This window comes from Antechinus flavipes, chromosome 6 (assembly GCF_016432865.1).
Source record: "Antechinus flavipes isolate AdamAnt ecotype Samford, QLD, Australia chromosome 6, AdamAnt_v2, whole genome shotgun sequence".
In the NCBI taxonomy this organism is placed as follows: Eukaryota; Metazoa; Chordata; class Mammalia; order Dasyuromorphia; family Dasyuridae; genus Antechinus; species Antechinus flavipes.
The window spans coordinates 255013209-255033862 of record NC_067403.1 but is presented as its reverse complement, the minus strand read 5'-3'; the positions used below and the strand labels follow the sequence as shown (position 1 = coordinate 255033862).

General features: G+C 56.2%; 1 protein-coding gene and 1 long non-coding RNA gene across 3 annotated transcripts; one reads left to right on the top strand and one right to left on the bottom strand.

Annotated features, from left to right (window-relative positions):
* Positions 1–2492: 2492 nt before the first annotated feature.
* RPS6KA4 (ribosomal protein S6 kinase A4) lies at positions 2493–20307 on the bottom strand. Its single transcript, XM_051964643.1, has 17 exons — positions 20183–20307; positions 19988–20059; positions 18847–19065; positions 18650–18765; positions 18354–18461; positions 17388–17468; positions 17182–17285; positions 16809–16959; positions 14665–14829; positions 14414–14542; positions 13471–13604; positions 12936–13029; positions 12078–12251; positions 11089–11283; positions 10579–10738; positions 10207–10370; positions 2493–3832 (listed from the first exon to the last, which is right to left on the bottom strand). Exons 1-17 carry the CDS (start codon positions 20235–20237, stop codon positions 3617–3619), a joined length of 2337 nt encoding a protein of 778 aa, XP_051820603.1. The 5' UTR covers positions 20238–20307; the 3' UTR covers positions 2493–3616.
* On the top strand, positions 5588–10175 carry LOC127540108 (uncharacterized). 2 transcript variants are annotated; one of them, XR_007948095.1, is made up of 3 exons: positions 5588–6119; positions 6994–7094; positions 7411–10175. It is a non-coding gene; the product is annotated as an uncharacterized LOC127540108 (long non-coding RNA). The 2 variants fall into 2 exon arrangements; XR_007948096.1 differs by lacking the exon at positions 5588–6119 and adding an exon at positions 6134–6400.
* Positions 20308–20654: the final 347 nt, after the last annotated feature.

Below are 20654 nucleotides of genomic sequence, written 5' to 3'. Positions count from 1 at the left end.
TTCTATCCTACATAAATTGTGGGAGCAAGGAAGAAAAGGCTCCACATGGGCCCTTTTTTGTAGTGGAAAAGAATCGGAAACTGAGTGGACGCCCATCATTTGGGGAATGGCTGAATAAGTTAGGGGATAATAATGTTATAGAATATTATTGTTCTGTAAGAAACCTGGCTGACTTCAGAAAAGCCCGGAGAGACTGACAGGAACGGATGCCGAGTGAAGTGAGCGGAACCAAGAGAACACTGGACCCAGCAACAAGAAGATTATGTGCTGATCAACTGTGATGGACATGGCTCTTTTCAATAGTGACATCATTCAGGTCGATTCTGATAGATTTGGGATGGAAAGTGACCTGCCGCTGGCCTGGGGCAGAACCAGAATTACACTCGGCCCCTGGGCCGGACCAAGGGTGCACTGCGGGTGGGCTCTGGGAGGCCCCAGTGCCCAGAGAGACGGCCATGGAGACTGGATGTGGATCAAAGCTTTGTTGTCCGTTTGCTGGATTTTTGCCTTTCTTGTATTTTCCCCTTTTGATCGGAGTTTTCTTACACAACATGGAGGATACGGAAATGTTTGGAAGAATTGTTTGCCGTCTCGGGGAGGAGAATGGGGGAAAGAGAGGGCGACAGCTTTGGAACACGATGTTTTCCAGAGGGGGATGTTGAAAACTCCCTTTGCATGGATTGGAAAAATAAAATACCATAAGAACTTTTAAAAGAAACAGACTCTGGTCTTGGCCAAAAGGAGCAGCATCGATGGTTCCACAAAGAGCAGCCTGGGAAATCGAGGGAGCAGAAAGCTCTGAAAGGGGCTGAGGGGATGTCGGGAAGCCTGGAAGGCAACTTTTCAATTCCTCTAGAAGGAAGAGGGAGCGATAGATGTGGCGGCAGCCAGAGGGGCGGAAGGAAGGTGACAGGGCACTGATTTACGGAGCACCAAGTGCGTGCCAGGCCCCCGTGCTAACTCCTTGTCCAAATATTGTCTCCCTCGCTCCTCACAACCACCCTTCGCGGCTGGGGCCGCTCTCCCGGCTTTATAGTTGAGGAAGGTAAGTGATTTTACACAACTGATGAATGTCTGGGGAAAGATCTGAGCTCAAGGCTTCCTGAAGCCAGGCCCGGGGCTCCAGCCGCCTCCCAGACACTGGGCGGCTTGGAAACCACTTCCTGACCTGCAGGCGCTGGGCTCAACCTTGGGGGCAGTCAGGTGGCACAGTGGGGAGAATGCAATGAGAACTGAGTTCGAATCCCACCACTAAGGGGCTGGGTGACCCTAGGCAAGTCACTCAGTTTCTTCCTTCACCTGTTGGAAAGAAAGGCCCTAACAGCACTTACCTTCCAGAGTTGGGTGAGGTTCCAATCTTCTACGGTTATTGGGATTTCTATTTTATTTTGGCCGATTCTCCGCTCTGCCTGCTGTCCTCTCTGTCCCCCTCCCCCCCTTTTCCTGTTTCCTTTTGGGCGCCTCCCTCCCCCCCACCCCCCACCTCTGGACTGTAAGCTTCTAGAGAGCAGGGACTATTGTCCCAGCACTCAGGACAGCGCCCGGCGCAAAGAAGGCCCTTAAAGGTGGTTATGGGCTGGGTAGGTGATGAGATGCCGCACAGATGTCCTCATCGGGGATCCAGATGTGCACTGTCGGGATCCAGAGGTGCAGGGGGCGGGGAGGGGATGGGGAGATCGCTCCAAGCAGAAGCTAGCGCACCCTGAGCCAGCAGATGGCGACAACTCCCCTGGCTGCAGGAGCGATCCCCAGCTCGGGAAGCCACAATTACTCCTGCCCGGCAGCAGGAGCGGCCGGACCTGAAACCTCCCGCCCCAAGGTCCCGCCTGCGCCGCCCCTCATCACTCATCTCCACGCTTTTGTCCACGCCGTCTCTCACACCAGGAACGCTCTTCCCTCCCCCCCTCCCCCACGCCCCTCCACCTCCACCTTTCAAGGCTCCGCTGAACCACGCCAGCCCCACGAAGCCTTCCCTGGTCTCCCCTGCGCCTCCCGCAGCTGCAGCCCCGGCCCCGGCCCCGGCCCGGCAGGAGAGCCCGGCCGTCGCGCAGCGCTCTGCGCTCTAAGGCTCCTGTTCCCCTCTTCCCCCAACGCGGGGCCAGCCCCGAAGGTCCTGGGGCCAGAAGGCGCCGATGCCGCAGAACCGCCGCCTTATCTTTCCGCCCGGAGCCTGCTTTCTGTGCGCAGCCTCAGCCTCCTAAGGGACCTGCGGCAGAACGGGAATGACACCGGCCCAGGCTGTGCCAGGGAACAGGGGGCCCGCCCCGCCCGGTCAGCGAGGGGGGCAAACAAACCCCTCCCCCTTCCCCCCCTCTCCCCCGTCTCCTGAGAATAGCCGGGGGGAAGCCGTCCTCCCTCAGCCCCTGTGCGCCCCCCCCAGGGTCCCCCTTGCTGAAAAAGGCCCGCCCTGCCCCCTCCATGGGGAGCCAGTGTCCCCCAGCACCGTACACCACACGCACCCACACACACACTCACCCTGACACACTCAGACAGAAACTGGGAGGGGTTTTTATTTTGAAGTCAAAGGCACGGCCTGGGCCGGCTGAGGCAGTGACCGGAACAGCACTGTGGGAGCCCCCCCACGCTTCCCGACACCCTTTCCCCCAAACCTGGGGCGCAAGAGCAGGGGGGCGTGTCCCTCGGCCTCTCCCCCCACTGTCCCCCAGTTATTCTCCGAGAGGCCCATCCTGCCCAGAGGGGGAGGGGCAAAGGGAAAAGCCCACCTGGGGGGTCCGGGACAAGGAAGGAACAGTCAGCTCACAGTGACTCTAAGCACCCCCTCTCCCCACCCAGGGGTGCAGCGGCTTCCACGAGACTCTGAGTCTTTGGTGGAGAGAATTGCACAGACGCCCCATAAAGTGACAGTTTTGGACTTGGGACCAGCGTCCCCTTCCTGACAACGGGCCCCCCGGGGCAGGCAGAGCAGGGGGCGCCCCAGTCCTCACTCTGGCCACTCAGCTCAGTGCTTAGAGAAATGGGAGGGAGGAGGCGGCCGGGCTCAGCAGGCAGGAAGGCCTCACCTGGCCCCGCTCGGACCGGGGTGGGGGGGCTGGCCACAGGCCAAGCCCAGGAGGCAGGGCCCCCCCCAAACCCCCTCGAAGGCCTGCGTGAGCTGCCCCGCCCGCCCCGGGCTCTGCAGCTGCCACCATACCAGGAAATACTGGCAACAGGGCAGGGGCAGGGGCGAGAGCGGGCGTGGGCAGGCCCGGCCGCCCCCGGCGCCCCTCGGGATCCCTGCATCACTAACTCTACCTGGAAAGACATAAAAAAAGTTCTCTGTTTATAAAAATACTTCTGTCTCAGTCTCTGGGAGGGGTGGGGGCTTGGAGAGGGGAGGGGAAGGGAAGGGGATGGGAGGACCCTCAGGGCTCCGATGGATTGGAAGGTTAAGGGATGCCAAGGAGGGAGGGAGAAGAAACAGGAATGTGGAAGAAATGGGGGAGGGGCAGGGCCCCCCCCCAGCTCCCCCAGTCCCAAACACAGGCACGAGATCCTCCCACTTCCTCCTCCAAGGTCACAGTTTTTCTCCCTATGGGGCTGACCTTTCCTGTACCCCCGGGGTCACGATGGTCCCTGGCTCAGGCGGCCTCCCACCCCCAGCTCCCCTCCGACCCCACTAGGAGGAGGGTAGGGGGCCTTTGGCTCGGCGGGGAGCCCCCTTGGCCGGGGGGGCTCCCCGCGCCTGGGTGGAGGGGGTGGGGGCCGGGGGATGGGCAGGGGAGCCCTTATGGGCTGGCTCGGAGCTGCCTAGCTTCATCTTCCGCCGTTTGGCCAGGGGGGCGTTCTCCACACTCTTCAGAAAGAAGCCCTCCCTCTTGCCTCGGTTGAACGCCTAGGACAGAAGGACGGGAGACAAGAAGCGAGTTAGGGGTCCCCGATCGGACTGCACCCCCCTCCCCAGCCACCTGCCTCCTGGAGGCCAGGCTCCCCTTCACATCCCCCTTTCCCCTCACTTCCTCCTTTCACCTCCCTCCTCCCCTCATCCAGGCCAAAAATAACATGCGTCTCCCCTGAAACAAACGGTTTCTCCTCCAACATGGCGGCAGCACCCCCCCCCCCCCACTTCCTGCCACCTCCATTGGAAGCATTCTCCAAAGAAATCCATGTCGTTATTGGGAACCGGGCAGGGCGCCCGGAGCTGGGCTCTGGCCCTGAATCCGCACAACACGCGTGACCTTAGACCAGTAATTCCTTCCTCTCCCAGCGCCCAGTGTCCCCATGTGCCAGAGAGAGAGTTGGAAGAGGACCCTTCTAGTTCTGAGCTTCGGAGATCTTACGGAAGAGGAGAAAAGCAAGGGCTGATGGGACTTCCTTAGCCAGTTTTCCTGGTAATGGGGTTCTTGCCTGAGACCCTCCCGCAGCAGACGGCCTGGGAGGTCCCGTTCTCATCCCTGCTTGGGATCTGCAAACTCTACAGACGCCACCAGCCAGAAAGGTAAAGGATCAAAGACCTCACTTTACAAGAACCTGAAGAAAAGCTGCTACATCTGTGTTTAAACCAGCACCGAGCAATTCATTTTGCTCCTTCAGCGGAGAACGAAGGGACTGGTCAACTGTCGTGCTGTACTGGTAAATATTTAACAACCAGCTTTTCAAAAACAAAAAATGAGCACACGACACCCTTTTGAGTTTAATTTGCTCCAATAATAATAATATTAGTAAAATAGTAATATTAATGAATAACAAATCAAGCCTGGTTGTAATATTTGCCAATTTTCAAATTATAAAAGCTCCCAATGAACATTTAACAACCGGTTCTCCTAAACGGCGGTTTGGTACAAGCTGGCTCCGACATATCCCTGGTGTTTTGTTTTTTGTTTTTAATAATAACAACAACACTAATAACACTTCTATAGTCCTCAGCATATACTGGGCACTGAGCTCAGTGATTTACTATTATTATCTTATTTGACCTTCACTACGATCCTGGGAAGTAGATACTATTTTTAGCCCCATTTTAGAGATAAGGAAACTGAGGCAAAATGACTTGCTCAGGCACACAACTAGTAAGTTTCATGTCGGCCTGACTCCAGAGCTGGCCCTCCATCCCCTGTGGTGACATCTCCTTCAGTGAGGAATCTCTTGACAAACAGAAGCAATGTCAATAGATCAAATGAGGTAATACATGTAACTTGCCGTGTAAACCTTAAAGTGCTATGTAAATGTTAGCATTGAATGTGCTGACTCAGGCAAGGTCAAATTAGACCTTTAGAAGAAACTTCACCATCATCAACTGGCTTTGGTAAATTTGCTGAAATTTGAGGCAAAAAACAAACAACAACAACAAAAAAAAACTACTAAAAATACAAGGTAGTGTTTTGTTCATGGCCGTCAAGTGAAGGCCGGGGCTTCCAGGGAAAGAGTCAAGCAGCGAGCAGCCGGATAAAAAAGAAAGAATCTGCACAGGATTTCGATTCCCAGACCCCGGCTGAAAACATGGGAATGACAAGCCTATGGCCAGGAACAGAGTAGCCTAATGACCACGGGCAAGAGTATTTTTCTGAAATCTGAAAAATCTGACTGAAAAGACTTTAAACTGAAAATAGAAGGGCAACAAAGTCTTGCTCGTGTGTGTGTGTGTGTGTGTGTGTGTGTGTGTGTGTGTGTGTGTAAGAAAATGCCAAAACAAGGGGGAAGAGCAAGCACAAAATTGGAAGGATAGAAAAAAAGACCATTCATTCTCAGGAGCGATCACACTCGAGAGTCAGCAACAACAGGCAAGCTTTTCGATGTCGGCACCCAGACGCACAAGGCAAAGCTTCCGCAGGGTGAGATGCACACCCCAAGATAGAGAGGCAAACTGGACGGAGCCTTAGAGAAATAGGACTCCCGCCTGGAATGGATGGAAGAGAAAACACCAGTGAAATGATATACGTCTCATCCAACCCAGGAAACTACGTGGTGAAGAGTGGAGGAGGATTAGGTGAAGATTAAGGGAGGGAGAAAGAAAGGGAGAGGAAAATTGGGTGAAAATTAAGAGAGGAAGAAAGAAAGGTAGAGGAAAATTAGGTAAAAACTAAGGGAAGGAGAAAGAAAAGTAAAGGAAAATTAGGTGAAGATTAAGGGAGAGAGAAAGAAAAGTAGAGGAAAATTGGGTGAAGATTAAGGAAGGGAGAAAGGTAGAGGAAAATTAGGAAAAAAGAAAGGTGAAGGAGAATTAAGTGAAGATTAAGGGAGAGAGAAAGAAAGGTAGAGGAAAATTAGGTAAAGATTAAGGGAGGAAGAAAGAAAGGGAGAGAAAAATTGGGTGAAAATTAAGAGAGAAAGAAAGAAAGGTAGAGGAAAATTAGGTAAAAACTAAGGGAAGGAGAAAGAAAAGTAAAGGAAAATTAGGTGAAGATTAAGGGAGAGAGAAAGAAAAGTAGAGGAAAATTGGGTGAAGATTAAGGAAGGGAGAAAGGTAGAAGAAAATTAGGTGAAGATTACGGGAGGAAAAAAGAAAGGTGAAGGAGAATTAAGTGAAGATTAAGGGAGAGAGAAAGAAAGGTAGAGGAAAATTAGGTAAAGATTAAGGGAGGAAGAAAGAAAGGGAGAGAAAAATTGGGTGAAAATTAAGAGAGGAAGAAAGAAAGGTAGAGGAAAATTAGGTAAAAACTAAGGGAAGGAGAAAGAAAAGTAAAGGAAAATTAGGTGAAGATTAAGGGAGAGAGAAAGAAAAGTAGAGGAAAATTGGGTGAAGATTAAGGAAGGGAGAAAGGTAGAGGAAAATTAGGTGAAGATTAAGGGAGGAAAAAAGAAAGGTGAAGGAGAATTAAGTGAAGATTAAGGGAGAGAGAAAGAAAGGTAGAGGAAAATTAGGTGAAGATTAAGGGAGGGAGAAAGAAAGGGAGAGAAAAATTGGGTGAAAATTAAGAGAGAAAGAAAGAAAGGTAGAGGAAAATTAGGTGAAGATTAAGGAAGGAGAAAGAAAAGTAAAGGAAAATTAGGTGAAGATTAAGGGAGAGAGAAAGAAAAGTAGAGGAAAATTGGGTGAAGATTAAGGAAGGGATAAAGGTAGAGGAAAATTAGGTGAAGATTAAGGGAGGAAAAAAGAAAGGTGAAGGAGAATTAAGTGAAGATTAAGGGAGAGAGAAAGAAAGGTAGAGGAAAATTAGGTAAAGATTAAGGGAGGAAGAAAGAAAGGGAGAAAGAAAGAAAGGGAGAGAAAAATTGGGTGAAAATTAAGAGAGAAAGAAAGAAAGGTAGAGGAAAATTAGGTAAAAACTAAGGGAAGGAGAAAGAAAAGTAAAGGAAAATTAGGTGAAGATTAAGGGAGAGAGAAAGAAAAGTAGAGGAAAATTGGGTGAAGATTAAGGAAGGAGAAAGAAAAGTAGAGGAAAATTAGGTGAAGATTAAGGGAGGAAAAAAGAAAGGTGAAGGAGAATTAAGTGAAGATAAAGGGAGAGAGAAAGAAAGGTAGAGGAAAATTAGGTGAAGATTAAGGGAGAGAGAAAGAAAGGTGAAGAAGAATTAAGTGAAGATTAAGGAAGGAGAAAGAAAGGCAATATCGTGAGTAGTGTAGAGGACCCCAGATATTGGGGAACTCTGAGAAAAGTATAGTTGAAGCAGATACTTGCAGCAGGGGGTTAACTCAGTGGAATTGATGAGAGATGGTTCCCTAGATCCCATATATACTTAGTACTCAGCATGGGGATGTCATGGTTCTCCAGTTCGCACATGCTCAGTGTGCTGTAGTGAGGTAATTGTACTAAGGTATATAAGGGCGGAGAGGACTGAAAATGAGACCCTCCATCTTTGCTCAGCCTCCTGGAGGCTCTCCTGCCTCCTGCCTCCTCCACTAAGACCGAGGCTGGTCCCAAGATCCTTCAGAGAGCCAGTCTGGACATTACAGAGTAAACTAAAGACCACCGGTCCAGAGGGAGGAAACAGACCCCAAGGCTGACCTCAAAGTAGGCTATTCTGGCAAAGGGGACTCAACCCTGTCTGTGCTAAAGATAGAGAAGCTGATCAATTCCAAACTCGCCTTAATGACAGTTTCCTTCTTCAAAAGGGACAGGAAGCAACAAGAGGAACCGTAACTGTGGACCTGAGTCTCCCCAGCAAGAAGGAACTGGGAGTTGAAGGAGAAACGATAGGAACGGAGGGGCAAAGGAGCCCTCCGGAATCTGTGACAGACAAGGAAGAGAAACCTGGCCACGGCTGCGTTTGAGGGAGGGCGGCTTGCAAACGGTTCCGAGAAAGAGGGCAGAATCCCAAGCCGCGAGGAACAGAAGGCTCAACAACGGATTTCTTAAAAACCCAAACCTGTGCGATGTTGATGAGGGAACAGTCGATAAGCATTTAGTAAGCACCTACTATGTGCCAAGCACAGAGCTAAAGAAAAGGAGGAATATCAATGTAGATTCCCAGCAACAATTATCTATTTTGTTTTCTTTTAAAGACATTTAAAGATGGAAGCCAGGACAAAAACAACAACAACAACAACAACAATAACCATTAAGCTCCTACTGAGTTCTAGGCAAAGATATCCAACTAAAACCATCTCCACCTTCATGGAACTGACATTCTATTGGGGGAGAAAATCCAAAGCAAGAGAACGAACACAAGGAGAGACAGAAACCACTGCTCAGAGATGTTGGGATGATGCTAATGAGCAGCAAATGAAAGCAGAACTTTGAGTAAGAAGTTGGTTTCTAGTTTTCTTTTTCTGTTTTCTCAAATAGAGGCTAACTGGGTTCATGGAGATCCAGTGCACATTAAGTAACCAGGAAATCACACGCCAAGGCCTTAGTAAGGGAGCCCTGACCTGCCAGAGATGCCGTTCTAATCCCTCGGTCCAGGTAAACAATGATACTCTTTCGAGGGGTATGGAAAAGGGAGAAGCCCTGGGAGAGATACCGTGGGACCAGTGCAGAGGCGAATGTCCCCATTTAAAAAAAAAAAAAAACAGAGTCTACAACTGCTAGTTCCATTCCTGTAGAAATTAGAAGGATGGTTTGGGGGCCTTTAGAAAGGGAAGCAGTGATCCCAAAGGGCCAGTCCCAAAGGATGCTCCCGACCACACACAGTAAACATAGCTTATCCAGGTTTTAGCTGAACATGTAACCAAGCTTTCTTGGTTAAGGCCCCAACGCAAAGATGGGCCGAGGTGATCGCAAATGTGTGTGTTCAGGTTTGGACGTTTGATTAATTGTCTAATTATAATTAATAGTAAATAAATAAAGATAAAGCTCAAAAATAAATAAATAAATGAGGAAGTGGGCAAAAATAAAAATAATGAATCATAATTAATATTTAAAAATATCTAATTAAACAAACCCAAATTAAACCCAAAGAGTAAGAACTTGGAGAGAGGTTCCCGGTGAAATTTCCCAGAAAACCGTCCTTGGCCCATGTGATCTGACTTTTTTACCGATGATATAAATAATGTTACACTGATCCCTCTTGCAAAGAACACAATGTTGGAAGGCAGAGGTAACAAACTAAATAAAGTTGATTCAGAAGGAAAGTTGTCTCTGCAGATTGTATCACTGGACCAATCAAATGAGATACAATGTAACACCCGTAAATGGAAAGTGCCAGACTTGGGTCCAAAAAGCAACTTCGCAAGGAAAGAGTGAAATGTGAGGAGGACGCGTGTGGAAAAAACACTCAGGCGAGCGAGTGGACTCCAAGTGCAGAAAGTGAGCAGGTTACGGGGAAGCCACAGAGCTAACGGCTGCTTTGAGAAAGGGGGAGTGTCCGGGACCCTGTTTAGGCTGGATCAGGGTACGGCGCTTCTAGGCCACACGTACAGAAGGAAGTTCCAGGACAAAGACAAGCTGGACCATGGCCAGAGAAGAGTAATCAGCATTGGGAAGGGTCCTGATCGTGCCCGGTAAGGGTCACTGGGAAAAACTGGTAAAGTTAATCGGGAGGAAATGGAGAGGACACAGGAGGGCTGCCCCCAGTCTTTGGGGCAAAGAGCAGAGAACTGTGGCTAAGGGAGGGAGGCGGGGAGAGGTGCAGAGAGCCAGCTTAGGACCAAAAGACGGACACGCTTAACTATCAGCTGCCTGGGCAGGTGGTGAGACTCCCGTTACTGGAGGAGTCCAAGGAGACCATAGCGTGATACAGAGATCGGGGATGCGAGGGCTGCTCTGGCAGGCTCTGACCCCCCCCACTCTGAGATGCTCAGATGCTGTGGACACCCCTCACACACACACATACACACACACACTCACCACCTCCCAGCCTTGCCCTCCCCCCATCCCAGAGCTCCCTCACCATAAAAGTGGCATTGACCCCTGAGCGCACAGCAGGCCCGGCAGACTCTAGCACGTCGGGGGTCCTGAGGGGCGGGGAGGAGCGGGCGCTGCCATCCTGCAGCCAGCTGCTGTCCCGGAGGTCGGCCAGCTTCAGCCGCTTGGCGGGGTCCACCGTCAGGAGTCCTAGGGAGAGGGGATGAGGGTCACTGTGGGAAAAAAGGGGGTTGGGGCAGGGGTGAGGTGGGACAGGGGCCAGGGGGATCTGCGGTCTCGCCCCACCTTTCCAGAGGGCCCCCCCCAGGCTGCTCAGTGCAGGCCCCCCCTGCCCCCATCCCTTTCCCTTGCCAGTCTCCCCCCCCCCCCCACCAGCCAGCGGGCCCCGGCCCCGAACCTCGGACCAGCTCCTTGGCCTCCTCCGAGACGCCCTGCCAGGCCTCCCCGTCCAGGCTGAATCGGCCCTCCCGGATCTTCCGCATGATCTCAGCTGCCTGGCTCTGCCCGCCCCGGCCAGGGCCCCCCTGGAAGGGCACCTGCCCCGACAGCATCATGTACTGGGGGAGAGACAGGGCAAAGTGGGTCAGGAGCTCTCTCCTCCTCCGGGCCGGGGCCGAGCCCTGCGTCCCACAAAACTGACGACGGACAGCGCACCTGCTGAGGGCCGGGGGCCTTAAACACTAGCTCCCTGCATGCGAGGCAGGAGCTGTCATTATCCCCATTTTACAGCTGAAGGAACTGAGGCACACAGTTGCAAGTGACTCGCCCGAGACCACCCAATCAGTATCTGAGGCTGGATGGAGGCCTTCCTGACCACAGGCCCAGAGCTCTGTGCGCCAGGACACCCAGGCAGCCTCCGCCACTCCCCAGGTCAGCTCCCCCCCGTGCCCCCAGCAACGCGCCATACCAGGATGACCCCAAGGCTCCAGAGATCGCAGGACTCATCGTAGCCCTGGTGGGCGAGCAGCTCGGGGGCCGCGTACTGCAGGGTGAAGCAGGGCGTCTGCATGGGCCCCGCGGGGCTCTGGGGCCGCAGCCGGGCAAAGCCAAAGTCGATGATCTTCACGGGGGCTCCGGGGGCCTCGTCAGCATACAGGATGTTCTGGTGGGTCAGGGCAGGAGAAAGGGTCAGGGGCGGCTGCTGGGAGCCACAAAGGGCCCCCTGCTGGGACCTTCCATACTCCAAGGGGCCTCCCTGCTGGGACTCCATGTTCTAAGGGCTCTCCCTGCTGGGACCTTCCACGCTCCAAGGGACCCCCCCCTGCTGGGATCTTCCATGTTCTAAGGGCCCTCCCTGCTGGGACTCCATGTTCTAAGGGCTCTCCCTGCTGGCACCTTCCATGTTCTAAGGGCCTTCTCTGCTGAGACCTTCCACGTTCTAAGGGCCCTCCCTGCTGAGACCTTCCATGTTCTAAGGGCCTTCTCTGCTGAGACCTTCCACGTTCTAAGGGCCCTCCCTGCTGAGACCTTCCATGTTCTAAGGGCCTTCTCTGCTGAGACCTTCCACGTTCTAAGGGCCCTCCCTGCTGAGACCTTCCATGTTCTAAGGGCCCTCCCTGCTGAGACCTTCCACGTTCTAAGGGCCCTCCCTGCTGAGACCTTCCATGTTCTAAGGGCCTTCCCTGCTGTGACTTTCCATGTTCTAAGGGCCCTTCCTAATGTGGCTTTTACGCTCCAAGGGGCCTCCCTACTGTGATGTTCCATGTTCTAAGGGCTCTCCATATGACACCTCAGAGTGTCTGGGGAGGGAAGGCAGAGTAAGGTAAGCGGTCCAGGAGGCCCAAGATGGGGCAGGGTTCCTAGCTCCCCCACATCCCGTTGGCTCTCAGAGCCTGCTGTCCTTCCAAGGCCCCCGGGGTGAGCCAGCCAGGCCCTGACTGGCGGAGGGAGCCTCACCTCCGGCTTGAGGTCCCGGTGCACGACCCCGGCCTCTTCGTGCATGTAGCTGACGGCGGAGACCAGGCTGCGTAGGATCTGGCTGGCCTCCGACTCACTGAAATGCTGCTTCTTGCGGATGTGCTCCAGCAGCTCCCCGCCCCGCAGGAGCTCCAGCACCAGGTACGTGTGGTACTGAGGGAGGAGGAAAGGGGGCCCCGGGATCAGCTCCGGCGCCACTGCCCCACCCGTGATCGCCCCTCCCGGCCCCCTCAGCTCTGAGTGGCAGCCCCAGCCTGAGGTTCCTGAGTGGGCCCAAGGATGGGGGGACGGGGGTTCCCTCTCAAGTGCCCAGGAGCCCTGAATATAGGAGAGCTCCCTGGAGGCTCCCCCATCGCCCCTCTGGTTAAGCCCCCGGATTCCCCAGGGCCTGCCCGCCATCCTGGCTCGCTGCCTCGAGGTTCCCTCAAGGAGAGGATGTGCCGGGCGGCCTCCGGCAGCCCAGACCGAGGCAAGGCTGCTTGCTGCAGAGGGCCGTTGCCGGGCCCTGCCTCCTTCCATGCGGCGGCCCCTGTGGCCCCGGGACCAAGGAACAGCTCCCCTGATGAGGCCCCGGCGGCCCCTCCTCCCCAGGGCCACCTTCCCTTTTTGTGACAGGGTGAGGGCCGCGAGCTGCAATTTCTCTTCTCCAGAGCCGGGACAGCCAGTTCCCCTGATCTCCCCGCTCCCCGTACCGGTGGTTTCTGATCTCCCCACTTGTGGTTTCTAGTCTCCCCACCCCACCTGCCCTCTGCTACATCCACTCCAGTCAAAAGGGGAAGTGGGAGCTGGGCTCTTCCCAGAGCCCCCTCCTCTCTCAGCCTGGGGGCGGGCTCTCACCTGGTCATGATGGACTTCGTGGAGCTTGACCACATTAGGGTGCGACTGGCAAAGCCTCAGGGCTGCTATCTCTCTCTGGGTGTTCACCTCCAGCCTAAAGGGTGGGGACAGAACGGGAGGAGGGAGCGGGGGTAGATAGAGGCGGGAGAGGCACTTAACTACTTGTGTTCAGTTCCACTTTATTCCACTTAACTGAGAAGTGACTAAAGAGCTGATCCCGGCATGAGGAAGGCCTGGGACCACAAGGCCTTGCAAAGAAGGGGCGATCTACGTTAGAGTAGGGGATTGCTTACAGGGAACTCTCTCCATAAAATCACTCACTGGGAGCTCTCTCCCTCTGTAAAACCCATTTTTTAAAAACGGAGCTAACTAGGGGCCAAGCTCTCTTATTTCTATATCGCTCAAAGCAAAATTTAGTGCCCTAGGGCAAAGCTCCAGACAACCCAACCTAGTTACAACTCTTCCAAACTGGCCTGCCCTGGGATAAAGACTTCCTATAACTGTCCACCCCCAGATCACCATCACCCCCACGTACCTGCGGCTGAGGATCTTGACGGCAAACTCCTGTCCACTCTGACGTTGGCGACAGCGGCGACACACTGAGAAACTGCCCTGGCCCAGGGCGGGCTCCCGGAGGTCCAGCTCATAGAGCTGGAAGAAGGAGGAGTCCTATGGGGAGGAAGAAGGCAGCCAGTTCAGAGCCTCATCACCCAGAGCGGAGCCAGCTTCCAAGGCCACGGTCCCCTCCCATCTACGCCCCCCCCATCCTCCTGGAGCTTCAAGGGTCCTATTGTCAGAGCTGGACGGGCCCCCAAGCCCCCGTTTTACAGGTGAGACACGCAGGAAACAAGTAGGAGATCACAGGCCCGAGCCTCGAACCCCGTTTCCTCTCTTAGCCCCAACTCTCCGCATTTAAAGCCCCCCGTGCTCCGGCTCCAGAGGACCTCGGCAGGGTCTCATGATCCCCCTTCAGAGCGGGGCTCTCTCCTGCTCCCCAGACACAGTATGTCAGATCCAGCCTCCACGCGTGGGCCAGACGCCCTGCCTAGCCGGCGCTCCGTGCTCACCTGCACTTCCTCAAGCGGAAGACTCCAGAACTCAGTTCTAGACCCCACTTTTGCTCTTCCCAACCCCCCAGCTGTTAACATTATCCCTTCTTTGCCCCAGAAATGGTTCTGCCAGTTTGGGGATGGATTTTTCCCCCTCGAGAGCAAGCCCTTGGGATCCCCAGCGCCGTGCGCCCCAGTACATAGTGCGCGTATTTGCTGGATTTCACGTACACCGCGGGCCACGAAGCGCACCCAGAGAGCTGCCTGCAGAGGCCACTACTAATGCACGTGTGGTGGATCCTGACTGTCAAGAGCCCCTGAGATTCAGCGGGACCAGCTCTCGCCCCATCAGCCCCCGAGAGTCCCCCGGGCTCTCCCCGAGCCGGCCCTCCCTCACGGCCTCCCCCGGGGAGACGACGCCAGGCCCACCTGCATCATGGCACTCCTGGCTACAGCCGCCCGACCGGGCCGGTCCCCGCCTCCCGGCAGCTCCAGGACATCGGTCATCACGGCATTGTTCCGGTCAAACAGAATGGAAGGGGCTACGAAGGAGTAACCCTGCAGGGAGAGAAGGCGGGCAGGGGAGGACGCAGCCATCAGCCCAGGGGCCTCCGGGCTGCAGGAAAGAACCGCTTGGTCTCAGCGGGGGCTTCCTGCCACCCTCCCCCCAGAAGACTGACCTGGAAGACGCGGGGGTCGCCGGGGGGCGGGCTGCCAGGGGGGGAATAGACAGGCTCCAGCCGCGTAAATTCTTCTGCAAAGTTGCCCACGTCCAGCTCAGAGCGGATCTGGGGCCGGAATGGGGCTGGGACTTTCCGGGCAGCCAGAGCTACCCAATCCAGACCCTGGGGAGGGGAGAGCGCAAGGTCAGAGCATCTTCCAGGGGACGGGCACTGCAGAGGCCCCGACCATCCCTCCAGCCAGCCCAGCCCGGCGGTCCCTCCAGCGAGCAGGAGCCCGCTCCCTCCAAGGGCGGCCCATTCCCCACTAGTCAGCTCTGACTCCCTGGAAACTGGTCCAAATCCATCTCTGCGCCAAGGTCCAGATTCTGCCCTCTGGGGCATGGCAGGAAAAGGCCATCCTTCCAAACAAGGTAGCCCTGGAGGACGGCGTCCACACGTCCCACCGACCTCACTTCGGATTGCCGACGTCCTTCCTAAAACGTGGATCCCGATCCGTGCTCCAGACGGGCCAAAGGTCCGAGGTGAAAGACAGAGACTAGCCCTGCTTCCTTCGGATCCACCCACTGCCGGGAACCTCTAAACCTCGGCCTGCTACTGACATTTTCATGACCCGCGTTGCCATCTCAAGAACAGTGACCAGAACGTGCTCAGTGAGTGCTGTGGGAGGTGCCCACGGTCCCAATCCTGGGATGGACCTGGGATCTTCCTGAGGGGACCTTCCCTCCAGGGACAAAGATGGTGGCTCTCCATGTCTAGCGTGCCGTGGGACCACCATACGTGACCTTTGGCAAGTTCAACAGAGGGTCCACCCTCCGGACCAGCGGCCTCCCGCCAAACACGGAGCTGCCCAGTGCTAAGGCTTCTCTCTCATTGCAGGACCGGGTCATCTTCATTCCTCAGATCTCTCGATGATCTCAAAGCTTTAGGCTACTGCTACAAGATCCCAGACCGGTCCTTCCTGCCTCGGGCCCCTCCATTGCCTGCGAGTGACCTCAGAGGCGGTCGCTCTCCGTAGATTTCGACAAGACAGCGCAGTGGGGCAAATCCATTCAAAATCGAGGCCTTCCTGTCCCGGAGGTGCTTAAGAACTGTCCAGTCACCCAAAGGCCGTCCAGCCTGCTTTCCGCTTCTCGCTCCATTTGGACCCGGCCCCAGGTCCCTCTGTAACATGATCCATGTTCTCCTTAAGAAGCATGGAGTTCTTGGAAGCTCTACCAGTTCATAGGCGGCCGCGTATCGGGAGAGACGGACAAGAGCAAACGTTTATAGAGCAGCGCCATCTTAATGGCAGATGTCTCCATTTCAAGAATAAAGTCTCCACTGCTCATAGCCTTTGACCCAGACATCCCACTATTGGGATTCACCCCAAGGAGGTCAATAAGAACAAAAAGGGCCTATACCTATAAAATGACTAAAAATGATTATTATTATATTTTATTACTTATTACATTTATAGAGGCGTCCATAATATGGTGGAGAGAGCCGAACTTGGAGGCAAAGTTTGGGGTTCGAGTCCTGCCTCGGACACGCAGTGGCTGAGCCCATCACTTCATCTCCGAGTTCTGTAAGTCTCTCAGTTTCAGGGAGGGGCCTAATTTTCATTGTGGAGGAAATCTGTTCATCAGGAAGTTCTTTCTATTAATGAAATCAGAGGTCCGGTTCCTACTCTTATGCTTTTATGTCATTAGCTGATATGTGATTATCGTCTTATTCATCGTATTGTTGTATTTTATTAATTATTGTCGCACTACTCATTAATGATGCTTACATTTCTATTCATTAAAGTAATTAGAATCATCTGTTTAATGTGAGCAAAGGACTGCGTAGATATTATTAGCTCCTTTCCTATGGCAGTTGGGGGTGGAAGGAGGATCCTGGGAAATAAATGCCTGTGACGGAAAGAACAAAGCCAACAAGCAGACTTTGGCTTTCGGATATGGAGGTTAAGGAGCGCGGCGTTCCGGTGCTCCGATGGCAGCCCCCACGTCACCGTGCCACTGAAGCCTGCCCGGTTGCCAGGGACGTACCCGCCTTTATGCCCGGGAGCTGAGCGGAGCCTCCGACGTGACTGAGAGCTTTAGGGGATCTTTCCCCGACCACATCCCCAACCTGAGACTCATCCTCTGACTCTGTGATCTCACCTGGAAGAAGGGGTGATCCTTGACCTCCTGGGCCCCGTGCGGCCCCGACCCCAGCCGCTTTTTGGGGTCCTTCTCCAGGAGCCTCTTCAGCAGGTCCTGAGCAACTGGCCCGATCCGGGAGGGAAAGGGAGGAGTACATTTCAAAATCCGCCTGGGATTGTGGGAGGAGAGGGGGCAGGAGAATCACGGACAAGCCTCCTTCCTTCCTCACCCTCTGCTACGCTCCCCCGCCCCCAGCCCCGCAGCCTGGCTCCCCACCAGCCTGACCCTCTCCCCGTTCCTCAGGACACCCTGCCTCGCTGGGACACTGTGCCCCCCCGGGGCCTCGGCGGCCTGACGCCCCTCCTCAGCCCTTCAGCCCCACGCGCCTCACCGGGAGACCTCAGCCTGCGTGTTCCTCTCACCCTCCAGAGTGAAGGGGGACGCCCCGGTCAGCAGCTCAAAAAGAAGGATTCCCAGGCTCCACCAGTCTACAGACTAGGGGAGCCAGAGGGGCAGAGGGGTGAGGTCAGAGCCCAGGCCGGCTGCCCTCCAGCCCCGCCCCCCGCAGCTTCCTCTCCGGCCCAGAGCCCCACTGACCTTGCCGTGGCCGGATTTCCCTCGGATGATCTCGGGAGCCATATACTCGATGGTGCCACAGAAGGAGAAGGTACGTTCTTTCTAGCAGGGCGGCAGCGTGTTATCACAGAAGGACACAGTTAGAGCCGGAGGGACCGAGAGCTCGTTCGCTCAGCCGTCCCCACCGTTTGACAAACTGGGGTCCAAGTCTTGCCCGCAGTCATTCAGCTAGTGTTTATCCATTACGGCTCACTGCCTATCACCAGAGGCAGCTGGTAGCACAGTGTTTAACCTATACCACCTCAGTTTACCCATCTATATAATGGGAATGATCACAGAATCTACTTCCCAGGATTATCGAGCAGCTCAAACGAGATGATATTTGTAAAGCGCTTAGCACAAAGTCTGGCACATGGTAGGCTCTATGTAAAAGCGTATTCTCTTCCCTTCTCATAGATTCAGACAATCAACAAGCACTTATTAAGTGCTGATACAAACCATATATTCTCTTTCCCTTCTCATAGGATGAGCCTGTCAACAAACATTTATTAAGCATTAATTATGCACCAGGCACTGTCTGGAAGGAGTTTACATTCAATCTGGGCAGTATACAATGGCGTATCTCAGAATGTCCTGTGTTCCTGAGCCAGAAGGGGCCCCTCAGAGCTCTCCTTCATTTTCCAAATCCAGAGACTTGCCTGGGGTCACGCAGCGGGTCGCTGGCAGTCTGGACACCATCCTGCCTGACACCCCCCTCTCCCTTGGGCCCCTCCCGCCCTGGCCAAGCTCTAGCACCGCACTCAGCCTGGAGCTGGTCCCTGGGCCTGCCCCACAAGAACCCTGATCTTTCAGGTCATCATCCCCAACTGCCCTACAGGGGTTGGAGGCCAGGGAGGCCTGGGTGGGGCCAGGGAGGAGGGAGTTCCTGGAAGAAGGAGGGTGCTTCTCCTGGGAGGAGGCCCAGACAAGCCTTAACCCTTTGCTCACCTCCTCAGACAGGAACTCCTTGCTCAGGCCGAAATCCGTGAGGACGATGTGGCCTTCCGAGTCCAACAAGACGTTCTCCAGCTTCATGTCTCGGTAAATGATCCCCAGCTTGGGTGGGAAGGAGATCCAGGTCACCGGGACCTCCCCGTGGATCCCAAGGTCCCGGTACCTGGACCTCCCCACGGATCCCAGAGAAGCCCGGCCAGTCCCGACTGCCCACCCTTTCCCAGGGGGAGCGGTGCCCCGGGCTCCGGTGGGTCGTAGAGGCTCAAGCCTCAACCACAGGAGCTCCCTACCTTGTGCAGATGCTCCAGGGCCAGCACGATCTCGCCCCCGTAGACCTGCACTTCGGCCTCCGTGAAGTGTTCCCGTTGGTAGAGGTGGGTGAACATCTCCCCCCCACTCACGTAGTCTGGGAGGGGCAAGTTGGGGAGGGGTCAGATGGCCCAGGCGGGGCTGGGCTGCCAGCCCTCCCAGCCCGCAAGGCCCATACCCAGGATGAGGTGCAGCTTGGCGTCGGTCTGGAAGGCGTAGTGCAGCGTGACCAGGAAGGGGGCCTGGCGCACCAGCTCCAGCACCGAGCGCTCCGTGCGCGTGTGTTCCTGCGTCTTGGCCCGCTGCACGATGGCGGCCTTGCGAAGCACCTTCATGGCGTAAAGCTTCCCTGCATCGTGCCCGCCGGCCTTCCGCACCAGGAACACCTTCCCGTAGGCTGGGGGGAAGAAGAGGGGAGGCCAGGGGAGGCCAAGGATGGACAGAGGAGGAGAGGGGAGGAGAAGGGAGGGGAGGAGAGGGGAGAACAGGGGAGGAGAAGGGAGGACAGGGAAAGTGAGGTCCTCGAGGGCCCGCATCCGGCCAGCATGGGTGTGCAAACCCAAGGAGGGAAGGAGGGCCCAGAAGATGAATGCACCAGTGGGCCAGACCTTGTTTGTTGGGAGGGAGGGAACTGTGCAAAGCCCGAAGGCCTTATGTAAGCCCAGGGACTAAGTGTGCAAATCTGGGGGATGCAAAGCCAGGGCAGAAACGTGCAAACCCAAAGCTGATGCACAATCAGGAAAGGAGCAAACTCACAAGGGGAGTGTGCAAGCCCTCAGTGAGTGTGCAAGCCCAGGGAAGGAGGGGAAGCCTTCAGTGTCAGGAAAGGGTGGGGGAGAGGGAAGGTGCTGCAAACGGGGGAGACGGCTTTGCACACACGGCGGCCTTGCCCATGAAGGGAGGGTGCGAACCTGGAGACCCCACATGAAACCTGGCAAAGCTGCGGGGGGAGGGGGCAGTGCTGCCGGGCAGGTCTGTATCCCGGGAAGAGTGGCTCCCCTCTGCCCGGCCCTTTCCCGGGCTAGGCCAGAACGCTGCACAAGCGGGGAGGGGGAGGCCTGGCCGCACACAGCCCCCGCGTGCGGACGCCCGCTGGGGATGCAGGCCGGTGTGCAGAGGCTGGGAGGCAGCAGGGAAGGGGGGGCTGGGGTGGGCCCGCCCCCGGAGGGGAGCGCTGGGCAGGGAGGGGGCTTGGCCGGAGTGGTTCGGGGCCAGGCACAGGGGCGGGGGTCTGGGGGTGGCGAGGAGCGGGGGATGGAGGGGTGAGTGGAGGGGGGGGGGGTTGGGGGCCGCAGGGGCGGGGCCGGGGGCATCCTCACCTCCCGTGCCCAGCACCTTGAGCAGTTCGAAATTCTCCACGCTCACTTTCTCCTCGTGCCCGGTCAGGTTGGCTGTGGACACAGAACGGGCAGCGCTCGGCCTGGAGGCCCGGACCCTGCAGGACGCCGAGCGCCCCCTCCCCGCCCCGGCGCCCCCGCCTCCCTCCCGGGCGCGCCGGCCCTCCCCCGGCGCACCTTCGGTGATCCGCAGCTCCACGGCACAGCCCTCGTCCTCGTCCTCGTCGCCCATGGCGGGGGCTCCGGGGGCGGGGGGCTCCGGGGGCGGCGGCGGCGCTGCGGGCTCCCGGCGGCGCCGGTTACATGGCGGCTGGGGCCGGGGCGGGCGCTTCCTGGTGCCGCCTCCCGCCCCGCGCTGCTGCGCCAGCCCCGGCCCTGCCCGCCCCGGCCGGCGCGCCCCGCCCCGCGGGGCCTGACTCAGGCCACGGGAATGTGACAGCCCGGCGGCCTGGGAGCGATCTCCCCGCGCAGCCGCCCCGCGCTCCGAGCCCGCGGCCGGAAGCCCGCCCCCCGGGCCGCAGCCCCCGCCCCAAAGCGGCTCCTTGCTTCAGCGGAGCCTCCAAAGCGCCAGCGCCTTCCCGGCCCCTTCCCGGCTCCCGGCGCATGGGGGCTGCTGTGAAAGCCCGAGCCCCCCCTCCCCCTCCCCCGC

Bases quoted from the DNA above. Each gene is read 5' to 3' on its own strand.
- RPS6KA4 (XM_051964643.1), bottom strand. From the start codon at position 20,237: ATGGGCGACGAGGACGAGGACGAGGGCTGTGCCGTGGAGCTGCGGATC. The intron at 18,766-18,846 runs GTATGGGCCTTG...TGCCCCTCCCAG, and splicing joins CAAGCTGCACCTCATCCTGG to ACTACGTGAGTGGGGGGGAG. The intron at 17,286-17,387 runs GTCAGTGGGGCT...TGGCTCCCCTAG, and splicing joins GGAAATCCGGCCACGGCAAG to TCTGTAGACTGGTGGAGCCT.